The 25800-nt window shown below is 42.8% G+C and overlaps 1 protein-coding gene and 1 pseudogene across 2 annotated transcripts; one reads left to right on the forward strand and one right to left on the reverse strand.

The window, feature by feature from the left end:
• Positions 1 to 322: 322 nt before the first annotated feature.
• LOC132691180 (vomeronasal type-1 receptor 4-like) lies at positions 323 to 5675 on the reverse strand (annotated as a pseudogene). Its single transcript, XR_014136177.1, has 2 exons — positions 4047 to 5675; positions 323 to 3823 (listed from the first exon to the last, which is right to left on the reverse strand). The product of XR_014136177.1 is annotated as a vomeronasal type-1 receptor 4-like (transcript).
• A 7159-nt stretch (positions 5676 to 12834) lies between these two features.
• Positions 12835 to 14789, forward strand: LOC132691185 (vomeronasal type-1 receptor 4). Its single transcript, XM_060652625.3, has one exon. The coding sequence runs from the start codon at positions 13529 to 13531 to the stop codon at positions 14447 to 14449; it is 921 nt and encodes a 306-aa protein (XP_060508608.3). The 5' UTR covers positions 12835 to 13528; the 3' UTR covers positions 14450 to 14789.
• The last annotated feature ends 11011 nt before the right edge of the window (positions 14790 to 25800 follow it).

The raw sequence follows: 25800 nt of genomic DNA on the forward strand, positions 1-25800 counted from the left end.
AACACACACAAACGTACCCTGATGACATGGCTTAACAGTGAGGAGGTTATGTTCATAGGTAAACCAATAGTATTTAAGCCGTTCAAAAGTAAAGAAGGACGCCTGAGTGACTCAGGAGGCTGAACATCAGACTCTTGATTTCGGCTCAAGTCATGATCTCAGAAGGTGGGATCCAATCCTGTGTCAGACTCCACACTGGGCATGAAGCCTGATTGGGATTCTCTCTCTCCCTCTCAAAATAATAAACATTTAAATATATACATATTAAAAAAAAAAAGAAAACATATATAAGATGAACATGAGTATCTTGTACTGACAGAAAGTAAGAAAGTTAAAAAGTATATACATATCCGAGTATGCCAAATGGCCAAAGCTGGAACAATCTGAATAAGACAATAAATGTCAGTTTCAAATTATAATGCAAAATATTAGAAACTATATGTGAGGGGCACCTGAGTGGCTCAGTCGGTTGAGCGTCCGGCTGCAGCTCAGGTCATGATCTCACGGTTGTGAGTTCAAGCTCCACGTCAGGCTCTGTGCTGGAGCCTGGAGCCTGCTTGGGATTCTGTGTCTCTTTCTCTGTCTGCCCCTCCCCTGCTTACACTCTGTCTCTCTCAAAAATGAAGAAACATTAAAAAAAAAAAGTGAAAGTATACTGATATAAATAATAGTACAATCAATAACTTCCAAATGCTACTACTCTAGCTGCTCCAAGTTTGATGAAAGACTCCTCCTTAAAATTGCTTCATAAAATCGGAAATGTAGGAGATGACCCTAAATCCGTTTCTTGTTAACAGAGCCAACTGGCATCAAGACTTAGAACAAACTACCTTCTAAAAAAAAATTTTTTTTTAATGTTTATTTATTTTTGAGAGAGACAGAGTATGAGTGGGGAAGGGGCTGAGAGAGAGGGAGACACAGAATCTGAAGCAGGCTCCAGGCTCTGAGCTGCTAGCACAGAGCCCGATATGGGGCTCGAAGCCACGAATGGTGAGATCATGACCTGAGCTGAAGTCAGAGGCTTAACTGACTGAGCCACGCAGGCACCCCAGAACAATCTACCTTCTAAAGACTCCCCACATACATTTAACTTGATGAAACAAAACGTCTGTTTGCTTCCTACCTGCACACTTTCTAAGTATCAGCTGACATGTCTTCTTGCTTGTTTTCCTTTGTCTTCTGCAATTCATTGCTCTAATGTTTACCTGAAAGTATTTTACATGCTCATCTTTCTCCAGAAGTATTTTCATATTTCAGTTGTTACTGAAACAGATGCTCTTCCTGTCTTTTTCACAACTCAATCTACAAGGAGACTGGCTTGTAATTGTGTGTAGGATTCTACTGGGAATGAGTATATCAATGACCAAACATGGTAAAAAACATACAATTTATATGTTTCTGGTGAGATGGGGTAGTTGTGTATTTCTTCCAGTACATGTACAGAAGAGTCTAGATACACAGGGGTTACAACTTAAGAGAATAAAGGGGCTGACAGTTGGGAAACAGATATTGATTAAGGCAGAGGTGTTCACCAGCCACCAAGCGGTCTTGCCAAAATAAGAAAAACAAATGTAAATGATGGAAGAGAGGGTATAAAAAGATACAAAGGTGCTTACCAGGACAAGGATGGTTTGAGTGGCTCTGGTCTCAGGGGAGAATCTAGATGACAGGTTGTTCCTATGAATGTGTTGGACCCTCTGCTTGTGTGTGTAAAGGATGAAAACCATGGAGCCGCTGGCCCAGGACATGAGCCCCAAACACAAAACATCAGGGATGGATGTGACAGTTGCACATAGGAAGTCTGTACCTTTGTCATGAAGTGTAGCTGAACAGTACTTAAAGTCTATAGTTGTGATGTTTTCATTACTCCATTTTTTAATCACATACATAGGTACTATGATATTTACCAACATGTGCAGAATCCAGCACAAAATGGTGGAGGGGCCAATGTACTTCAGGGCTTTTGCTTTCATCTCTGCCCACCTGGAACTCCTGGGACTGATGGTGATGGCCTGGAAGATACTCAAGAGGCAGGTAGTGCCAATGGACACACCCCTGGCCACTCTGTGCATATGGAAAACAACTTTGCATCCAAAGTCATTGAGAAAATATCTCAACCCAAAAGCTGTCATGGTCTCCGGGATTCCTCTCGAGAGAATACCAAAGAGTTGGCTACAGTCAAGTGCCCGAAAATCACATCTGTGGATCTTGACCTACCTTCACTGAAGCAAAGGGACGTATAATGATGTAAGAGTGAGAAATTCCCCAGGATTCCAATGGTAATCTGGACCAGGAAGATTACTGCAATTTTCAAATCCACAGACGTCATTCAGTTATTTTCCAGGGCTCAATATTCACTTTCGCAAATAAGAGGATTCTGTGTGGAGACACCAGGAATGGGCTACAATTTTCAAGAAAAATTAAATCCCAAAATCTCTACTTACTCTTACTTTTCCCTGATAACTTATTTCTAATATATATTCTTCTTTTGTTAAGAGATTTTTCCAAGTTTGATGTATTTCCTTATACAGCACTTGCAATGTATGGGTCTCTGTTATTAATGCTTTATTTATAACATTTAATATTTACAACTCTCCAAGTTAGTACCTAACATTATCTTCCTTTTACAGATGAGGAGAATTTATAGTGTTTTTGTTGTTGTTGTTAACTCCCAACGTGGGGCTCAAACGCACGACCCAGAGATCAAGAGTTGGTCATAAGCTCTACTGACTGAGCCAGCCAGGTGCCCCCAGATAAGGAGAATTTAGCTGAAAAGAGGTTAAGTGACTCAACTAAATGTTAGTAGTAGAGCCATGGTTTGAACCTGAGTAGCCGGGTTGCAGTGACATTGGCCGTTGGCATCGTACTACTTTCTCAGATCTTGTATTCTTTAAATAATCCAAATATACTTACACATTGTCATATTTGAAACTTGCTGTATTTTACGTTTAATTGTGCTAATTAATTATTTTTTTAGTATTTAGGCTATTGACTAGCACCACTAGCAAGACCATCGAAGGTCTTACAATGCAGATGCACTAAATAATTCTCCAGTATCAAATTGACTGTAGAATACAGGTCAGTGGCGCCTGGGTGGTTCAGTCACTTAAGGGTTCAACTTTGGCTCAGGTCATGATCCTGAAGTTCCTGAGTTCGAGCCCCGCATCAGGCTCTGTGCTGACAGCTCAGAGCCTGAAGCCTACTTCAGATTCTGTGTCTCCCTCTCTCTCTGCTCCTCTTCCACTTGTGCTCTGTTCCCTCCCCCACCCCCCAAATAAATAAACATTAAAAAACAATTTAGCTAAAAAAAAAAAAAATTAGAATATGGGTTAATATGGGGATAGCAAAGTAATGAATCATATCATTTATTTTTTCCAGTGAGATCTACCATATAAATTATTGCATACTATGGGCTTTTTTTTTTCTCCTTAGCAGTTGAATTTGAAATTTAAGTAAGTACTGAAATATGTTTAGGGTAAAAACTCAATTAGTCTTTATTTCATGTAAAAATATAAAACATATACAAATATAAAACAAGTCCTATGCAAGATGGAATTTGAGACATGAAATCTTATGCGCTGAAAAAATTCAAATAGGAGAACACAGGGGTGAGTCTGAAAATGACACATTAGAGTATTACAAGCTAGAGAAAATATCAGAAGGCACATTTGCGATTGAAAAATGCCAAGTCCTTAGTTTACTCTGCCATCTAAACCCTCAAGTTAACTTTTCCTTGAAGGCTGCTTCACTAACTTCACGGAGGAAAACTGTCCCACCTTGATCAACAGACTATGGGTATTTTCAAAAGAGAGATAAGGGGCGCCTGGGTGGCTCAGTCGGTTAAGCGTCCGACTTCGGCTCAGGTCATGATCTCGCGGTCCGTGAGTTCGAGCCCCGCGTCGGGCTCTGTGCTGACGGCTCAGAGCCTGGAGCCTGTTTCAGATTCTGTGTCTCCCTCTCTCTGACCCTCCCCCGTTCATGCTCTGTCTCTCTCTGTCTCAAAAATAAATAAACGTTAAAAAAAAAAAGAGAGAGATAATTAACACCTCCATTAAACACACCAAACCTAAGTAACAGAAAAATCACACGCCAGCAAGTGTCACTTGACCACACTGTTCGTACAGGGAGGAATGGTTCAATGAGCTCCATCAAACTCATCACATCTACACAAGTCTTACTGAAATAACAATGCTAATCCTGGAAATCACTCCATGATTTCTATAGAACAGATTAATTTCTGAGTTATAGTCTTAAGGATCATAAAAGCCAGAATCCACTAATGCTCAGAATGAAGCCCAACCATCATCATCAGTGAAGATCACAGTAAGATAAACATTAGGAACAACTGGAGATTGATATAGGGTCTCAGACCTCTGGTTCCTCTCCCCAAGTTCAGCCTGTGCCTCAGAAAATATTATTTCTTCCTGTATGGGACTGTTTCTGTGTCACTTTCTACCCTCAGAAGAATCCCTTCCCCAGACAGGAGCATTTCCCCGGACTGTGATATACCTCATCTCCAAACATAATCTGTGTGTCAGGCTGAAACAGAAAAATACTCACGTATCTCTTTCCTGCTGCTGGGACAGTGAGCTCAGTGTGACAATCATGACACCCTTTGCTCATGTGGGAGGGAGGCAGCCAGACCCTATGATAAGAGTCTGTGATTCTGTGATCTCAACTCTCCACAGAACTACAATCATCACTTTGCGGGCAGTTCCAATGACGCTGTACAATGTGGCAGCTGAAATTAAATTAATGAAATTAATCTTAAAAAAAAAAAAAAATCCTTCCAGTTCCCAATTCCCAGAAACAATTAGAGTTTCTAGTTAGCCTCTCCAAAGAGACAGACTGAATGTTTTGGAGGAGTGTTTTCCTTTTCCATAATAGCTGGGGATAGACAGAGTCTCACTTGGTAGAAATAGAAAAATGTTCAGATCTGGCCCAGGAGAGAAGAGCAGTGAAGCACAAGTATTTAATCAGACCCTGCACTTCCTGGAGAATTGTCACCGTCCTTGAAATATAATTGTCTGTTTACGCTCAGGCTCCTAAGCTGAAAAATAAGGCACGTTCTGAGCAGGGACAAGTAAGGATACAAAAGGCCCAGGGAGGATTTTTCAAGAAGAGCGAAAGGAAGGCTGTGATGCAACAAACATGTATCACAAATCATTAGATATGCTTTGTACAACTCAGTGCAGTTAACTGGAAAGTCCAGTCGACGTGGACATTTCTAGGAATGTGTACTTCATGGTACTGACCCCAGAAGAAGTACAAATTCTGAAGTGAACCCTGTGCACGGGCCAGTGGGGGGGGGGGGGGGGGGGGAGGGGGGAGGGGCGGAAACAGCAATATTTGTACAGGAAGTCTTTCACAAAGACAGCACCAGATGATAGTTTATCAGTGATACTCTATTATTCTTCACTATCAGATAGATCCATGTTACTTGGGCCATTCACAAATGTTATGTTTACTATACTTCAAAAGAATAATGCTTGCAAATAATTTCCCAATATCTTACAAAGATTGCCACCAATATTTAACAAATCTCACATACATAAGGGATCCCAAATTATTAAATATATTTGCAAATACTGTCACCAATAAAAGATTACAGCATAGGGGCACCTGGCTGCTAAGTCTGTAAAGCATGTAATTCTTGAGTTGTGAGTTCAAGCCCCAACGTGGAGGGACAGTTTACTTAAAAAAAAAAAAAAAGAAGGAAAGAAAGGAAGAAAGAAAAAGAAATTAAGGAGGAAGACAGATGATCATGTTGGTAACTGCAAACCAAGATATTTGGCAGAATTTTATAGGTGACAATGACAAAAAAAAGTAATATTAGGATGTCCTTAAGTTGATAAATATCACTGATTTCTTCTATTAAGTTTATTTATTCTGAGAGACAGCAAGCGAGCATGCATGAATGATGGAGGGGCAGACAGACAGGGAGAGAGAGAGAATGCCAAGCAGACTGCACACTGTCAGCACAGAGCCTGACGCGAGGCTCAAACTCACCAACCGTGAGATCGTGACCTGAGCCGAGATCAAGGGTCAGATGCCTAAGCCACCCAGGCACTCATAGTATTACTGTACCTACTGCTTGTAGAAGACACAAATATATACCTGGGAAGCCCAAATAATTAATTTTTTATTTAAAAAAAGATAATCAGGGCAGCTGGGTGGCTCAGTTGGTTAAGCGTCCAACTTTGGCTCAGGTCATGATCTCACAGTTCCTGAGTTCGAGCATCACATTGGGCTCTGTGCTCACAGCTCAGAGCCTGCAGCCTGCTTTGGATTCTGTGTCTCCCTCTCTCTATGCCTCATCCCCATTCATGCTCTGTCTCTGTCTTAAAAGTAAATAAAACATTAAAAAAAAAATTAAAAAAAATCAATCCATCAATGAAAAAATATTAGGATAGAACATTAACATACATAACATATGGGTCTTCATATATGCAGACTGCATACGGAGGGGGATTGCGATTAATACAAGTATGAGATGATAGGAATAAATCTAACAAGAAATGTGAAAAGCCTATATGTGGAAAATTATCAAGCACTGATAACTTCCCAAGGACTGGGAACCACTCCTGTAGAGTGTGATCATCAGGAAGGACAGGGTCTCTCTCAGTCTGTGGGACGACAGAATCTAATTTCAGTGACTGTCTGCAGACACACACATTTGGAGAAATGGAAAAATGAACAAGATCAAGGCAGGTGGGGCTCAAAGGACAGAATACCAAACAGGAAGAGATCTGCACGTTGAAAGAACCCCAGAAATCTGCAGAGCGCTCCCAAATACTCGGCCGAGTCCTGACTGCACAAACTTGTGAGGAAACAAGCTGATACCACAGAAAAAAGCCACATGATAGGGTTGGAGGGAACAGTGTTTGGTGCTCACAGAGGGCCGGACATAGTACCCTTTCCAAACAGCTACACTGGAAAAACTCACAATTCACAGGGATCGAGTGGATTAAACAAGAAGGCCTTGTCTCAGGTGTGGAGAGATAATCACTCCCACACTGAGTTCAGGCTCCACCTGAGAGAGACTGCCTCTCCTGCCGGACCCGCGATGGTCACGTCCTGTCCCTGGTATCCCCAAGAGAGAGAGAAAAGGTTGTAGCACACTGGACGCTCTGAATCCTTCCTTTACTTGGATGTTCAACTTAAGGGGTTTTCAGGGTTGTTTTTGCCCTCATTTTTGCCTCATGATCTCAAACTCGGATCAAACCATGATGAAGCTGTGAGTTGACTGTAATGAGTGAACTGATGAGTGAGGGAATTCATGAGGGTTTTATAAATGGGCCAAAGACAGCCCTTGTGGCTCCCTTTTTCCTTACTTCACCACAGGAAGGGCTAGGAATATTGGCCACTGGAACCAAACTCAAATTATTATACAGTCAGCTGCTTTACGTTTAGCCCAAACAAACATATCTCTACCCATTTAAAGCTACCTATTTGCTGAAAACCCTACCCAACGTGTGCCAAGCACAGGTAAGCAGACCCTGTAGCTACAACAGACTCCAGATGGCTGCAGCACGTGGGAGCTAAGTCAGCATCCTCAGTCACATGGGACTCTCTGTAATCTCCCCTTCTCCTGGGCGGGGTGGGACCGTTACCCATTTCCCTCTGGGAATTGGCCTCGTGACACTGTCTGTGGAAGGTCTCTTGCTAGCAGGGACCCTTTGCCTTTCATGCAACCCTGTTCAAATACCACCCAATGAAGCTTGTTGTGTGTTCTGCCTTTCTTGATCGATCCCCAAATCCTGACTTACCACAATTACATGGCCTCCGATCTGTCTCAGTGATTTCCACCAGCCTGTCTGTCCTCCATTCTGTCCCTCCTTCCACCTTTATCTCCTTTAATGAACTTTGTCTGCCACTCTTGTGACTCTTAGCCATTCCCAAGACATTTGTGTGTCACCCCACATCTACCCGACACTGCTAGACTTCTCTATTGGGCCCCATCTCCAGCCCGTGCCCTTCTGACCTCCATCCCTCCATGCCACCTATACCCCTGAGAACCGCAGAACTCTAGAATGGCTCCTGACAGCACAAGGCCATGTCCCCCTCCTGTTAAAATGCCTGCATGAGAAAGCCCCAATGCTGCCAGGAGAAGTTTGTGTTTATTCTAGCCCACACCTGATGACAGGCCCCTGACTTCCCTTTCTTAGAGGAATTAGTAAAAAAGGGCTTACAACCGTGCATATGTATCTTTTACAATTCAGGAGTATCTTCCTCAAGGACTGGGAACCACTCCTGTAGAGTGTGATCATCAGGAAGGACAGGGTCTCTCTCAGTCTGTGGGACGACAGAATCTAATTTCAGTGACTGTCTGCAGACACACAGCTGGCCTAATCCCATTTACGATGACCAACCTTTGGTAATGCTCACTTCTCCGACTCCACTGAGCCCCTCCTTTTCCCTCTAAAACACCCAGTCACCTTGGCACAGACTGTAACAGAGCCCAGCTCTCCTACCGTCAGCATTTACTGAAGAGAATCTGTGTTCACCACTTCTCTCTCCCCTCCAGGGATGGCGGTCAAACCTTCCTGCCTTCCACCGCCCCATTCATCCTCATCTGAATTCCCAGCCATCGTGTTTCCTCAGCCTCCCCATGACCACCACGGCTGCTCTTTGCCCCCACTTGTGATCACCATCCTCCCCAGCTCCCTTCACGGCCTTGCTCCCATTCTGCCTCCAGTGCCCACCACCCCTCCAAACCCCAGCCCTCTACCTACACCCCATCTCTGCCCGTGATCCTCCTCCAGCTCTCCTTTCTGTAACTCCTCAGACATCAAGTCTCGTGTGCCTTTTACCCTTTGCTGCTCTTTACTGTTGCCTGCTATCTTGCTGCCCGCATATCCCTTTGTTCCATGGTGCCAAACACCCCAAATGCCACGGCATCCCATAGTTCCTGCACTCTCAACTTCCTTGCACATTGTATCACCACCAATACCCTCTAATCCCTCTGCAACATTAACAAAATCCTGCCTTTGACCCTCTGTCTTCTTTCCCGTTTCACATTCCCGCATCTCCAGGCTCTCTGTACCCCCACGTTCTCCCAATTCCATGTTCTCCCTGGGCTTTCATTCCTACCCTGCTCTATCACACAACTGTGCACTGTCACTGCCTCCAGCACTCGATTTTCTTACATGCTTTAAACTGAGGGAGTGATGTTCAGATCACTTGTTGTATTTTGGACACTGTAGTAGCATCCCCATGAGATGGTACAGAGTTGAAAATATAAAGGGTGGATTGAGGGGAACCTGGGTGGTTCAGTCAGGTAAGCATCCAACTTCAGCTCAGGTCATGATCTCACAGTCCATGGGTTCAAGCCCCGCATCAAGCTCTGTGCTGACAGTATGAAGCCTGCTTGGGACTCTGTCTCCCCTACTCTCAAAAATAAACAAACATTGGAAAAAAAAAAAGGTGGATTGACACAAGTGGTCTAGAAATACAACTATTTCATTTATACACAAACACAATGTCAAGACACACATGCATAGGTTTACCATCTGAGTTTGATTTCTTGAATGAAAATGAGACCTTGTGAGTTTTGTGAAAGTGCATAACACTGTGTATTATGTGAGTGCGTACTTCTGTAGAGTAAGTCGGTCTATAGAGGAGTGTATTCGTGGTGGGATGTATGTGCATAAATATGTGAGTATATGTGGCTGTGTATTTGGCTGAGTGTGAATGCACGTGTGTGCTTGCATCTGTATGTAAGTGTGTCACTGTGTGTGTGCTGGGGTGTGTGGATAGGTGTATTGGGGGCTGTCCATACAGTTCTAATATCTGAGTTCAACATTGAGAGACACTGCATAATAAACCTGGATCAAAAGTGGGTTTGTATGACACAAAATTTTTATTCAAATTCATGTTTTATATTTCTTTTTTTTAATATAAAGTTCATTTATTTTGAGAAAGAGAGAGAGAGAGAGAGAGAGAGACATACATGAGTGGGGGATGGGCAGAGAGAGAGAGAGAATCCCAAGCAGACTCTGAGCTGTCAAAGCATAGCCCAACTTGGGGCTCAATCTCATAAACTGTGAGATTATGACTGGAGCCAAAATCATGAGTTGGTCACTTAACCAACTAAGGCACCCAGGCGCCCCTATATTTCTTGATTAATTACAAAGGTAATCAGGGGTCGCTACTAAAATTTCAGCAAAAAACAAGTACAGAGAACTGTGGCAACCACTCAGTGCTCCTGAACTGTGTAAGTAGCATTGGTTGATCCAGAATTTAGAGGAATGACCTTTTATTATTATTATTTTTAATGCTTTTTATTTTTATATTCATTCATTCACTTTAGAGAGAGAAGAGAGCACATGAGGGGGGGGCAGAGAGGGGGAGAAGGACACAGAGAGAGAGAGGAAGAGAGAGAGGAAGAGAGAGAGAGAGAGAGAGAAAGAGAGTAAGAGAATCTTAAGCAGGCTCCATGCTCACCATGGAGCCCAATGAGGGGCTCAATCCCACGACTGTGAGATCATGACCTGAGCTGAAATGAAGAGTTGGACGCTTAACCAACTGACCCACCCAAGAGCCCTAAGGAATGACCTTTTAAAGCATCAGATCCTGGTGCTATTACTAGTCCAGACCTCACGAACTTCTCTCTTTCTATGGTTATTGTTCTCCCATCCAAGTACTAACCAGACCTGACCCTGCTTAGCTGCCGAGATCAGATGAAATCGGGCGCATTCAGGGTGGTATGGCCACAGACTTTGTTTATTGTTCTTTTTAGACCTCCTATTACTCCTGCGAGTTGAGTATCAGTAAAGCATATTTTCCCACAAAACTTCCATATCGTCCGGAGTTCCAAACTGTCAGTGAATGCTTGACATCGTGTTCTTCCTGTTACTAAAACGCTTTGAAAACCATTGGACTTTGTTCGAACTTCTTTGCTTACAACTTAAATTATGTTGTGGCTTTGGAGGTGTGAAGATTAAGAAAGGACTCACTTTTGGCTGGAAAAACTTCTCAGGGAAGCAGAGCATCTGGTGAGACACACACGCTTCACTGCCAGGCCCTCACAGGTCAGCCCTTAGCATTCTGTGCTTCCATGTGCGAGACCCTTTCTGCTCCCCGAAATGTGGAAAAGAGCCTTTCCCAGACAGTTCAATGTCTCTTTGGAGCTGCTACCCGAAAACTTTTAATGTGTTTGAGTAATTAGCGACTGGGAAAAAGTTCTCCAGAAATGTTCTCAGTTCCCCAAGCGCATAATATCAATGTTGTTACTGATGAAATGATAATTGCAGTTCTCAGGGGAGGTGGAGGTCACAGATTCACAATCCTTTATCTCGGGATCTGCCTCCCTCCCTCCTACACACTTACTCACTAGCCATTATGATCTTCACAGGAGCTCACTGTCCAGACCGATGGTGTGTGGTGAGTATTTTGTTTCAGGCTGAGAGTTATAGTCTGTAAGGGAAGCAAGCATATCAGAAGTCCGAGTTAGTGATCATATTGGAAATTGGGATTCTTTCAGGTTTGAATGGGATCCAGTGCAAAAACCCCACAGGAAGGAGAAATTATCCCTTAGGTGTGAATTGAATGAGCAAACAGAAACGGGGTCCTAAAGTCTGCAGCACTCAACAGCTCCATAAGTGATTTAATGTAATCGCCACTGAGAATTGTTGATGTTTAATTCAAGTAACAATAAAAGCTGATTTTTAGAGTGCTTAAGAACTGTAGTTATGAAATCAATTGTTTTCAGCCTACCTTACAGGAACCATAGACAAATTCTTCAGAATTATTAAAGTGCCTTAGAATACTTCCATGCTTGCAATAAAGAGTAGGGTGAATCCACAGGAATCGCCAATTCAATGAAAAACATTTTATCTGAAAGGAAACTGCTAGAATGCGAATGTTTTATCTAGCTTGCATAAGTAGAGAGCGCTTAATGAAGACAGTAATTGTGTTTCCCCTGAAAATACCCACTGTCTGTTGGTGTTCGTGAAACTGTTTTCTGCTTGAAGTTAAGGAAGCAGAATTTAAGGAAAAGGCAACTATATCTGCATGTCAGACAGAAGCTGTCAGACCCAAATCTACCTCGTGATCTTTTCTCTAATTTAAATGTATTCTAATACAAATCCAAAAATCTAAAAGTTATACTTAATGAAATGCAGAAAACCCCATCCCTTACATCTTCTGTGTGTCTGATATTTTACAATCTTTCATAAATGTGGCCTCACTGCTAATAGTCTTACTTCTAAAGTGTTAACAAGCAGACAGTTATATAGTCTGAAATTAGTGATAATTTAGTTTTTAATCCTATATGTTTTTATACTGGATTAGCGTTCCACAACCCACAGTTTAAGGCAAGACATGCAACTGTTCAGTGGTTTCCATATAGGTGCTAATGTACTTGTCTTCCTAGCATAAAGGCAAATATGTATTTCTCTTACCTCCTAATATGGAGCAACTCCTGAATTAATCAAGTCCAACCTGGTCACAGGCAGGCCTCTGCAGCCCCCTACTGAAGTCAGCGCATCTACCCTGCCCTAACATCTCAAGTCTTCGTCCATGATGTGTGTTGTCATCTAGAATAAGAAATCTTCTCACAGAAACTGAAACTTGTTACGACCAAAATTGGAAACTAAACATACCAGCGATATAAAACAAAATGACAGGTATAAAAACAAAACTAAATCTTTATCTAAATTATTCAAAGAAAACAGCTAACCTAACAGATTTGGTTAGTTTGGCATGACTGCTAAGTGCCCTGTCTTTGCAACCAGCCCAGATGGGTTACATTCCCTATTTTCCCCTAAACAAGGTGTGAATTTAAACAAATCCGGTGTGTCTATATTGTTCTGATCTTTATAATGAAAGAGTAGTGCGGGTTTATAGATTTACAAGAGTAAACTAAGCTACCATGTGTATGGACTTCATAGCAGTTTTTACACGCAGTAAGTGATTTTATTTTTTTTTTAAGTCTATTTGTTTATTTTGAGAGTGAGAGCAAGCAGGGGAGGGGCAGAGGTGGAGGAAGAGAGAATCCCAAGCAGGCTCCGCACTATCAGCACCAAGCCCAAGGTGGGGCTCAAACCCACAAACCATGAGATCGTGACTTGAGCTGAAATCCAGGTACCCAGGTACCCCTAAGTGATTTTAAAAGTTATATATTCAGGGCGCCTGGGTGGCCCAGTTGGTAAAGTGTCTGACTTCGGCTCAGGTCGTGATCTCGGGGTCTGTGAGTTCGAGCCCCGCATCGGGCTCTGTCCTGACAGTTCAGAGCCTGGAGCCCGCTTTGGATTCTGTGTCTTCCTCTCTCTCTCTGCAAATGCCCCTGCTCACTCTCTCTCAAAAATAAACATTAAAAAAAAAAAACCTTATATATTCAACACTTGAAAGCATGTATAGAAAAAAACACAAAACACCTATAAATACTTCTAAAGGGGAACCAATGGTAACTGGAGAATACTGAATTGCAGTGGACAAGATAAATGTAGCCTGTGCACCATAATCCCAAGCAGGGAGGATCTTATTCTGGCTCTAAAGACATTATCAGTCACTGCAAGCTGGCAGAATGGCATCCATGGATGTGGCCACTGGAACAATCTTCTTATCACAGACAGTATTTGGAACTTTTGGAAATTTCTCTCTTCTCTACCATTATCTCTTCCTTTACTCCACTGAGCACAGGCTGAGGCCCACAGATTTGATTCTCAAGCACCTGATGATAGCCAACTCCTTAGCCCTGCTTTCTAAAGGAGTCCCGCAGACAATGACAGCTTTCGGTTTCAAAGATTTCCTCAACGAAGCCGGATGCAAACTGGTTTTCTATCTTCACAGAATTGGAAGGGGCATGTCCATGAGCAGCATCTGCCTCTTGAGTGTCTTTCAGGCCATCATGATCAGCCCCCGAGACTCCACACAGGCAGAACTTAAACTGAAGGCTCCCAAGCACACTGGCTCCTTTGTTTTCTTGTGCTGGATTCTGGCAATGCTGACAAACATCTCTTTTCCCGTAAATGTGACTGGCAAATGGAGCGACGCAAACATCACCATGAAAAAGGATTTGGGATACTGCTCTGGCGTGGGCAATAACAAACTCATGTTATCAGTACTGGCAGCGATGTTATCATTCCCTGATGTTTTATGTCTGGGGCTCATGATCTGGGCCAGCGGCTCCATGGTTTCCATCCTGCACAGGCACAAGCAGAGGGTCAGATACATTCGTGGCAACAAACTCTCTGCTAGATGCTCCCCTGAGTCCACTGCCACCCAAAGAATCCTTGTCCTTGTGAGCATCTTCGTGTCATTTTACACCCTGTCCTCCACCTTCCAACTCTGCATTGCTCTTATTAATAATCCCAGTTGGTTGCTGGTGAACATCTCTGCCTTCGTCAGTGGATGTTTCCCAACTGTCAGCCCCTATGTTCTCATAAACCACGGCTCCAGCCTGTCCAAGCTCTGCTTTGTCTGGCCAAGGAACAAAATCTCCTGATCTCATCAGAAGCGTATCAAGTTGTTTCTGCACAGCGTGTTTACTGTTTATTCACTCCTCTTCACAGAGTTGTGTGCACAGTGGTGATGCAGCCATATTACAAGAAATGTTGGACCACACTGAACTTATGCCCGATAACAAACCATAAATGCTAATTACTGTAAATGTAAAACTATGTAATTATCACATAAGTCCTTACATAATTGTTGGTGATGTTTGTAGTGGAGTAGTTCAACGTCTAGAAATAATAAAATGTGGGTCCTGACACAACCTGGATATTAAGGGGGTGTCTTTGAGTATGTAACTTTCAATAGAACACATTTATCCAGAAATTAACCAAGCATGGAATGTCTGGTAAAGTTCCATGAAAAAGGAACAATAAGTGAGCTGGCCATTCAGGAAACTGAAAAAACAAAATGTTCTCTGAGAAAAAGGAAACAGAATGGGGTGAAGTGGAAACAGAAATCGGGTTCAGGTATTAGGTGTATCTGGGCTCAAGTTATGAAGTTAGTACATTTCAAGCTTACAGTGATGGTGGTCATTTGGAAGACCACTGTATAGAGGGAGATAAGCATACATTTTTTCCTGTAGAAAGATCCAGATTAAACTGCAGTGGGAAAAAGCACACAGATGTATGGCCAATTTTTAACAAGACATCAGGCGAGTGAGAGGCAAAAAGGCAAGATGTCTAGGATGCAGTGACATGGGTTTTGGCAACTGTACAGGGTAGAGTTTTCTATGTAATGTGAAGATGACAAGTGTCATTTTGTTAAGAGTCCTGGGGGGCCCTCATCTCACTTAGGAGGAAGTAAGCAGAGCTTTTCGCTACAACTGCAGGAGCTCAGGAACAGTCATTTAGAGGTAAAGTCAGGAATCCCATTTGTTTATATCCAGTGTGTGGCAGGAGGATTTCCACTGGAGCAAATGGTTATTTCTCAAGTGCAGAAAAATTTATAATGTAGCTATCTCTGTATTTACTTTATGAAACCATAGTAAAATATTAGATTCAGTAATTTGAAAAGACAATTAGTTTGATACAACATTGATATGTTGAACCTTGTGGCACCAAATAGAGAACACATTTTTAGATGACAAGAGACACTTAGAAATATTTATCACAGGGGCGCCTGGGTGGCTCAGTTGGATAAGCATCCGACTTCAGCTCAGGTCATAATCTCTCAGTTCATGGGTTCGAGCCCCACGTCGGGCTCTGTCCTGACAGCTCAGAGCCTGGATCCTGCTTCCGATTCTGTGTATTGCTCTCTCGCTCTCTCTCTCAAAAATAAACATTAAAAAAAAATTAAAAAAAAAATACTTACCACACATTAGACCATGAATGAAGATGCACACATACACTTGTATATGTGTCTGTGCGTGTATGAACATGTACATGTGGTGAGTTCTCAGATAATGTTTGTTATTCACTGAGTAATGGAACTGGACAACTGTACATTAATAAATGTCAAGAATAGCACGCAAAATAATAATTATGATGGTAACCTACAATAAACTCTATTATGTGGTCTAGTTGGCAATTTACTAGGCTAAAATGTCAACAGATTATATTTCATTATTTTACTTTAATCCTAATGTTTTGCCCTTTGGAAAAAAAAATCCTACTGAACAGAATCAAACAATGTTAGACCATAACAAGAACAATTACCCAATTTGTGTTTAGTATAATAGTGGTGAGTTAGGATTCGATTTACCAACTTACTGCATGTTCCTCGTTACTCGTGGTCTATTTTCTTTTTTTTCTATCTTCTGTGTAAATGTTTAACAATTCTGTGTTTTACCCATTAACTTAGAAGGTTTCCTAACCAATATCTTAATTCTCAACCTAGAAATTAAGCACACGTTTAAACACAAATTATGGGGGTGCTTGGGTGGCTCAGTCGGTTGAGCGTCCACCTTCAGCTCAGGTCATGATCTCGTGGTCTGTGAGTTCAAGACCCGCATCGGGCTCTGTGCTGACAGCTCAGAGACTGGAGCCTGCTTTGGATTCTGTGTCTCCCCTCTCTCTGCCCCTCCCCCGCTCATGCTCTGTCAAAAATAAATGTTAAAAAATAAATAAACAAACAAAAACAAATTACGTTGTTATTCAATATCTCTACAATAGCACTGCAAGGACATGAAACCACTAATCTACTTACCTTCTCCTGAATTTTAAAAAATCGGTATTTCAAAATGAGTTTTAAAGACCGATGTACAGGGATTAAGTACAGAGTCTGGCGAAACAGTACAAATGGAACAAACTTATATATCCATGCCCTAGTTCAAAAGACCGGCTTCTCAGCCCAAAATACCTCCTTGTAACCCTCCCAGTGACTCCATACCAGGGTAAACAGTAATGTGACATCTAACAGCACAGATCACTTTTCTTTCTTTTCTTTTTTAATGTTTTATTTTTGAGAGAGAAAGACAGACAGACAGACAGAGCATGAGTGGGGGAGGGCAGAAAGAAAGGGGGACACAGAATCTGAAGCAGGATCCAGGCTCCGAGCTGTTAGCGCAGAGGTCAACGCAGGGCTCAAACCCACGAACCATGAGATCGTGACCTGAGCTGAAGTCGGACACTTAACCGACTGAGCCACCCAGGTGTCCCCAGACCACTTTTCAAGGTGTCCGTTTGGCACTTTATAGAAATGGAACCACACAGAACAAAACCTTATGTATTTGGCTTCTCGTTACAAACGCTGTTTGTGAACTCGTCCTTGCTATCATGAGGTCATCTATTAGCCTTAATTCTGTTGTGTGGACCCCAACACGTAACAGATTCCACTGAATAAATATCTACCAATTGCTCCAGTCTTTCCACTCTCCATGCATTTGTGGGTGGTTTTCAGTTTGGGGCTATTAAGAAAAGCCCTGCTATGTAAATTCTAGCACTTGCGTTTTGGTGACACATGCACAAAATTTCTGTTGTTTACAATATGGGGGTAGTGAATTTCATGGATCAGAGGTTTACATCTGTTCACTTTATTATTACTTTCTAACGTTTACTCATTTTGGGAGAGAGAGAGAGAGAGACAGAGTGCAAGTCGGGGAGGGGCAGAGAGAGAGGGAGACACAGATTCTGAAGCAGGCTCTGGGCTCCGAGCTGTCAGCACAGAGCCCGAGGTGGGGCTCAAACTCACGAACTGTGAGATCATGACCTGAGCTGAAATCGGATGCTTAACCGTCAGAGCCACTCAGGCCCCCCAACATCTGTTCCCTTCAGCAAATCCTTTGACATACTTTTCAAAATGTTTTACCACTTTTTACAGCCATTACCATTTGTATGAGATTCCACATTTATCCACATTCTTCAGGGTGAGCTGAAGCTAGAGAAGTGTTAGCGTAGCAAACTCTCCAGGCGTCTGCCATCCATGGGTGGGTGAGGATATAGCACAACTGCCTCAGCCCTCTGTTGTCAAAGTTTCACCAGGTGGATGAGTTCTTTGTTGGAAGGTTAGAGACATCAGTCTCAATAGCCCTGCCTAGTACGTTCCTTGTCTGCCAGTAGGTAAAGGACCCAACCCCTTAATAGACTTCCAGTATATCAGAGACAAAGCAAAACTCTGTGCCAGATTCCACCATTTGGAGTCTGTGACCAAGGCAGGCAGTCTCCATCTGGAAGACTCCGCTGGGGTACAGACTCAGGTTTAACGTAACAGGTAAATTGCTTTGGAAAAGCAGCCATTAGCTTGCTACTGAACATTTGTCAAAAGTGAAGCCTGATCTATTCAGGACTTGTGACTATCTGGTGTGACATTCCCATGTGGATGAGTCAACTTGGACTCTAAAAGAACAAGGCAAGGGGCGCCTGGGTGGCGCAGTCGGTTAAGCGTCCGACTTCAGCCAGGTCACGATCTCGCGGTCCGTGAGTTCGAGCCCCGCATCAGGCTCTGGGCTGATGGCTCGGAGCCTGGAGCCTGTTTCCGATTCTGTGTCTCCCTCTCTCTCTGCCCCTCCCCCGTTCATGCTCTGTCTCTCTCTGTCCCAAAAATAAATAAAAAAAAAAAAAAAAAAAAAAAACGTTGAAAAAAATAAAAGAACAAGGCAGAAAGGTCCTAAATGACTTGCTGGCTAAATGAAGACGGTATATTTAAGAATGAATTCTGACCAGCCTCAGCAACATCTCAGGTCTACAGAGCTGAGTCCTATCTGCAGCCGGAAGCAAAGCCCCTGGCACCGTGAGGCCCTCAATCATCCCAGATTCCCCTCAATGTCTGGCACTGGTCCACTGATGGTTCAGCTAAAGCTGGAACCTCATATGGGTTCACCGGGCTGGATGTTTATCCTCAACGCCAAACATACAGAAATGTGAGCTGTTGTGGTTGTTTTACTCAGTGGTCAGAATCCAGGATCTTGGCTTACTGCCCATGTCGGAGCTGTCTGACCTGCCACTTGAAAAACTATACACTGGGGGCACCTGGGTGGCTCAGTTGGTTAAGCATTCAGTTTCTGCTCAGGTCATGATCTTGTGGTTCGTGAGTTCGAGCCCCATGTTGGGCTCTGTGCTGACAGCTCAGAGCCTGGAGCCTGCTTCAGATTCTGTGTCTCCCTCTCTCTGCCCCTCCCCTGCTCACACTCTCTCTCTCAAAAATAAGTGAACATTTTTTTAAAAATGGATTTTCGTCCTTGGGTTCAAAGACACTTTCTGCAAATGTCACTGACTTAAGGTGGGGTTTCCCCCCAAATGTTTTATACCCTTGATCTCTTCTAGCAGTAAGGATTTCCTCATGGTTAATTGTCCCAGTTCGGTTATATCCATCATAATATCTGTTCTGCCCATCACTACCTCCCACCACCTTCCCAGTGATTCATTAAGTATAAATACTCAAGGCCACAGCTTCCATATTTTCCCATATCATTCTATGGAATGAATCTCCTTTGCCTGTCTGCCAACAGGCCTAGGGTGTTATGGAAAGATGCAACCAAAAGATACAAAGTAAGTTATCCCACTTCTTACACTAACATGCATGTACATTAAAATGCTAATGTGCAAAATTAAAATTTTTTAAGGTTTATTTTTTGAGAGACACAGAGAGAGAGAGCAGGGCGGGGGGGTGGGGCAGTGAGAGAGGGAGACAGAGTCCGAGGCAGGCTCCAGACTTTAAGCTGTCGGCACAGAGCCTGACACAGGGCTCAAACCCACAAACCGTGAGATCATGACCTGAGCCTAAGTTGCAAGCTTAACCGGCTGAGCCATCCAGGCACCCCGCTAACGTGCAAAATTAATATGTGTAACAGGACATCAGCAGAATGGAGGAATAGGAAGCAACCTGGACTTTACTCCCCTGTGGGGACAAAAATGGACCACATTACCTTGTGGAAGCTAGTTAGTGTCTCTCTGAGAAATAAAATAAACATTAAAAAAAAATTAGAAAAACTGTAGACTAAGATTAAGGGCTGGTATCATTGTGTCGGTAAGTTGTACAAACAAATCATTGGGGCTGATATAATCGTCTGCGTCATTCAGAAGCCATGGTGAGCAAATGCCTGTTCACTGAAGAAACGGATGGTAGTCATGCTGCTGGTGAAGCTGGACATGTTTTTATTTTTTTAAGTTTGTTTATTTTGAGAGAGAGAAAGAGAGAGAGAGAATGTGCACGCATGTGAGCCAGGGAGGGGCAAACAGAAAGAGAAGGGAGAGAGAGAATCCTAAGCAGACTCTGCACTGTCAGCTTGGAGCCCGACACCAGGCTTGAACCCACAAACCGTGAAGTTGTGACCTAAGCTGAAACCAAGAGTTGGGAGTTTTAAGGGACTGAGCCACCCAGGTGCCCCAAGTGGGACATGTTCTTAAAGCACCATTTGTGGGTCTGTAGGCGGACACATTTGTCTCATGTTTTGGAATTCCCTCACCTGTTTATCTCCAGCTTTATAAAGCCCCTTTACTCTGCATCCTAAAGCTCTCTTTCTTCTTACATTCCCTACGAATTCTCTTTCCCATGACCACTCCAGGCTGTTATGCAATCCTGGGACTGCATCAGTCGTGTGAGGAAAAGGGATACTTAATCAGCTTTGTGGAAGAAACAGCAGGTGCCACATTACCTCACTTTTTCCACAAACCCTCCAGGTTAGGACAACAGGAGGCAAGGTTACAGGGGATGCAGGCAGGTGCAGAGGGATGATGTGGGACATTAAGAATTGTGTGATGTGGGGTGGTACTCTGGCTAGATGAGACTGAGAAGCGCCTGAATTCGGATACTAGGTTACTCGACCTGTAACTATTATACGAAGGCACACACATGTACAATGGCTCCCGCTGACCACACCATTTCACAGGAAGGTCCCACACAATATCCAGCTGAGCCTTGCAGGGCGGGCGCCACCCAAAGGAGCCAGCTGAGAATTAACAAAGGTCAAACAACATGTCAAAGTCAGGACCCAGAAGTTCTGCCACCAACACAAGTACCAATCCTCCCATGACACCAGAACCAATCCTGATACCTCTCTTCTTGTCTCACGCTGCATGAAAACAAAAGAATGTCCCCATTGCCTCCTTGAGGGCTGTGACAATCACCAATACCCCACGGTATTCTCCCGGAAGCACAGGGAGGGCCTGGCCCCTGCTCAGAGAGCTTAGGGGTAAGGTCAAGATATGGGATTAGAGAACTACCAAAAACTGGTTGTCTTGTGTGGGGACGGCTTCCCTTCACGAGGCAGGAGCTGTTCTGTGTATCTCTACTTCTTCCGTTGAGAGTGTCCTGGGAACTCCTGTCTGGAACGGAGGGTTTCTTATCCTTGTTCTTAAGAGAAAGACGAAGCTTTGTTCATTCAGACATTAAGAGACTTTCAATGGTGCTTCTGGACTCATCATCCCCTTTCCTCAGACCATCTGCCCACTTCGTGCAGGATCAGTGCTGGTTCCAGAACAAAGTATCCACCAATACACAGGAAAGCAAACACTTTAAACCCCAATCCTCTGGATGTACTCCTGTGCTCCTGACTCAGTTCTTAAGAGAAGAGCGACTAAATGTTATGTCGAGTGGAGGCATACCCACACTTACAGTGTTCTGGAAAGTTCCCAAAGAGGTGATGTATTTTAACAATGATTTCTGGACTCACCTGTAATGTCCTTTATTCCCATCATGAACACAGAGCTGCACGAGAACTTCATAAAAGCCACCGAACATCCATCGTGTTGCCTTTCTTATTTTGAAGGAATTATAGACACACAAACTGTGCGAAGATAGTATGGAAAAGTCCTTGTAAACTTTACCCAGCTTCCTCAGAAAGTTACATGTTACATAATACAGCACAGTGTATGCCGCAGCAAGCAAATTTACATTCACAATCAGGGAGAAAATGCTCCTATCCAAAAGCTGTCACTGTTCTGGAGATTCTTGTAAAGATGATGAGTAAGGAGTTGGCTACAAACAGGTGCCTGACACTCACATCTGTGGACCTTACCCTTAACCTATGAAGAAAAGGAAGATGTAATGGTAAGGAAGAGGGAAATTCCCCAGGATTTTAATCAGAATCTGTGATAAGGAGACCATTCCTACTGCCAAAACCCTGGAGGCCATATGTGGGTTCCCAATGATGCATTTCCTTCACTTGTCCTTCCTTCCTGAACCATTGGCTACATTTACCATTTCAACTGAAATCCAGTATTCTCCACTTACCTTTACTACCCATTGAGAAATACTTACTTTACCTTCTTTTTAGAGCCTTATCTGTAATTCTGACTGTGACCAGTGTCCATTTATGTGTAGAGATTTATTCTAATGCCAATACCAATTATGCATAAAGCTTCTGAGATCCTGTTAACTACAGATACTCAGATTGCAACAATTGCACATGAACCTGCCCCATGACCAAGTGGTCATTAAGTGGGACTGAATGATTGCAAGATTCACTCAGTAATAGTATGGTAACAGAGAGTCCTTTGTTTTTATGCTAGGAACGAAGCAGAGTAGCACCTGTCACCACAGCATTGAACTATTTCATATGATGCCCAAAGGATGGTAGATAAAACACTAATATGCAATGTTATCATGGATGCAGGATACAAAGCTAAGGTACAAAAGTTAACTGCCTTCCCAGATACTAAAGATGAACAAGTGAATTGAAAATTGAAAACAAAATACCATTTACATTAGACCAAAACAAGAGGTTCCATCACAGACACTGTCATGGCAACATATGAAAGGTCTGTGATGAAGACATAACATGAATAACAGATTTTCAGCCAGAAGTCCAAAGTCAATAATGAAGTAACCTCATCAAGATATCTATCATTTTATTTAGGATGCCCTGTTTCTTTTATCTAAGTAAGTAAAATGTAAGCTTTTGTGAAACCCTAAATGAATCATGTGCTTTTTTTTTAATGTTTATTTTTTGAGAGGGAGAGAGTGTGAGTGGGGAAGGGTCAGAGAGAGAGGGAGACACAGAATCTGAAACAGCCTCCAGGCTCTAGCTGTCAGCACAAAGCCCAACACGGGCTCAAAGCCACGAACCCTGAGATCATGACCTGAGCCGAAGTTGGCCACTTAAACAACTGAGCCACCCAGGTGCCCCCATGTGCCTTTTATTAGCCCAGGTGCATCCCAGCTCACTGGGGCATTTCATAATGATACTAGTAATACATTCTTGGACTCTCCAGGTTGAATGTCATCCATAACAATTTTCTTCCATGTTAGATTCAAACCTACAATTTTGGAACTACATATTCATAACCTGAATGTGTTTGAGAGTTATGCACTCCACAGTATGTCCCAGATTATTTTTCTGGCTATAATGAAAATACCATAATAACACAATTTCAAACTCTCACCCTCTACAACCTGCCTCGCCATTCATAAATAAACACCATATGATTATATTTTGGCATGCCTTTTGTGCGGCAATGAGACCCATGTGTTGCACTGTTATATTAAATGAAAACAGAAAAGTAGTAGGCATATGAAAAGAATTAGGAACTAAAAGAAAATTTCAGAAGGATAAAGATAACGCAAACTACATTTTTGCTGGAGCGCTCAGGGAATAATTTGAAAAGATAAGGCTTCATGAGTTTACTCTCAAGAATGAACATACACGGGGCGCCTGGGTGGTTCAATCGGCTGAGCGTCTGACTTCAGCTCAGGTCAAGATCTCACGGTCTGTGAGTTCGAGCCCCACATCGGGCCCCGTGCTGACAGCTGAGAGCCTGGGGCCTGCTTCAGATTCCATGTCTCCCTCTCTCTCTGCCCCTTCCCTGCTTATGCTCTGTCTCTCTCTGTCTCAAAAATAAATAAATTAATTTAAAAAAGAAGAATGAACATACACGATGGCAATTTTGGTAACTAGAAATCTCTTATTTACCCTCTAAAACATTTATGCTCACTTGCATTGTGCTTAGTCCACTGGAACAGGATGTCAGATGTCAAGAATGATGACTGCATGCACTGAAGTGTAAGGAGAATGTTTATTACATAATGATGCTTTCTCAGGAGAGCAGGGTAGGCTTCTCAAGTTCTGAAAATGGGTAGAGAAAGCAGGGAATGGTGACTACTTTTGTTATGATGCATCCTGTGTGGGGCGGGGGTGATGGTACTCACGGACACTGCAAACTTATGACTCCTGCCAAGGGAAGGGCCTCTCGGGCGTCATTATTAGCTTTTCCTGCCCAGATGGGCAGAATGGTAAGAGGTTGTAATGATGCTTCACAAGTATCATTAGTCAGGCATCAAAAGTAGAGTCAGACTCTTTAATACAATTTACTCCTGACTGACTTGATTGGGAAAGACCACAATCTTCCTCATGCTTCCTTTTGTTCCTGATGCACAAATAGCCCCCACTGCACAGTATGACTGTGGAAACTGGTTGTGAATTACTGTTTAGATCAACTACCTAAGATATTTTTAGACGATGTCCCAATTCTTTTCCTATTAAGTTCTAGTCTATTACTAAAACACATTCAGAAGTGATAGAATATTTCCCAACGACAAGCCTTTTATAGAGCTTTCACTTTAAGGGAGAATGGAATGAATGGAATCTCAAAATCACTCATTCCATTTTTCTACCAAGATACTAGAATCAGAGAGTGCCTGGGTGGCTCAGTCAGTTAAGCATCCAACTCTTCATTTTGCTGAGGTCATGATCTCATGGTTCATAGGATCAAGCCCCCCGCTGGGGTCCACACTGAGTGTGAAAAAATAAATGAACAAATTCTTAAAAACTTTAAAAAAAGGTACTAGAATCAGAACATCTGTATTGAAACATGGCAAACTAGTTGATTCAGATAAAATTAACTTAAAATGAAGTCAATAAATTTCATAGGAAATAAATCTGTAAGTTAGAAAACACTAAGGATTAACAATTTTTTACTCATTTCAAACACATATCAGACTGGTCATGGGTTGCATGCAATATTATACATTCAGGATAAAGAACAAAGTCCACTGAAAAATCTGTCTCATCCCAAAGTTATCCTTGAGTACCTTGTCAGTTAATATTAATAGAGGGTATTTTTAAATTTGGTCTATGAAATGTTTTTTTTTTGTTTTTTTTTTTTTATTCATTTTTGAAAGACAGAGACAGAGCACAAGCAGGGGTGGGGCGGAAAAGGGGACACAGAATCTGAAGCAGGCTCCAGGCTCTGAGCTGTCAGCACAGAGCCTGGCGTGGGTCTCGGACCCACGAACTTTGAGATCATGACCTGTGCCGAAGTTGGACGCTCAACCGACTGAGCCACCCAGGCGCCCGAAATGTTTTCTTTAGCATTGTTTTCTTTTACCTTCTGTTGTTGAGGTGGGTGGTAATATGAAATTTGAAAATTCCTCAATATATTTATTTTATTTTAATTAATTTTAGAAAGGGTGCACACAAGTAAGGGACAGGGCCAGAGGGAGAGGGATAGAATCTTAAGTAGGCTCCATATTCAGTGTAGAACTGACCTGGGGCTCAATCCCACAACCCAGGGATCATGGCCTGAGCCAAAATCAAGAGTCGTGACAGTCAACTGACTGAGCGACCAAACCGCCACCCCCCCAATATCTTTATCAAAATTGCACTTTTAAAATGTGTAGCTAATTAGGAAGAACCCTCTTGGATTACTTCCATGTAAATAAGACAAAACCTAATAACGAAAAGGCCTTTGCCCTTCACTATTCACTCTTCTTGGTCCTACAGCGGCCATCCTGCTGTAAGGAGAGACAGTGCTGAGTGCTAAGGGAGGTGGAGCAGGCAGAGGACTGCCCAGGGGACCCGTCCCATCCCAACCTGCATCTCTGGGCTTCCTGTTATGTGAGAATGATAGACCACCTAGTTGTTTCAGCCACTGATTTCCAGGAGGTCTGTCCCTCACAAATGAACACTGTCTGACCTGACCAATAAGATTAGTATTTGTATTGAGAGTAGAATGGAGCAAGTGAGAGGGA

This window comes from Panthera onca, chromosome E2 (assembly GCF_046562875.1).
Source record: "Panthera onca isolate mPanOnc1 chromosome E2, mPanOnc1 haplotype 2, whole genome shotgun sequence".
Lineage (NCBI taxonomy): Eukaryota > Metazoa > Chordata > Mammalia > Carnivora > Felidae > Panthera > Panthera onca.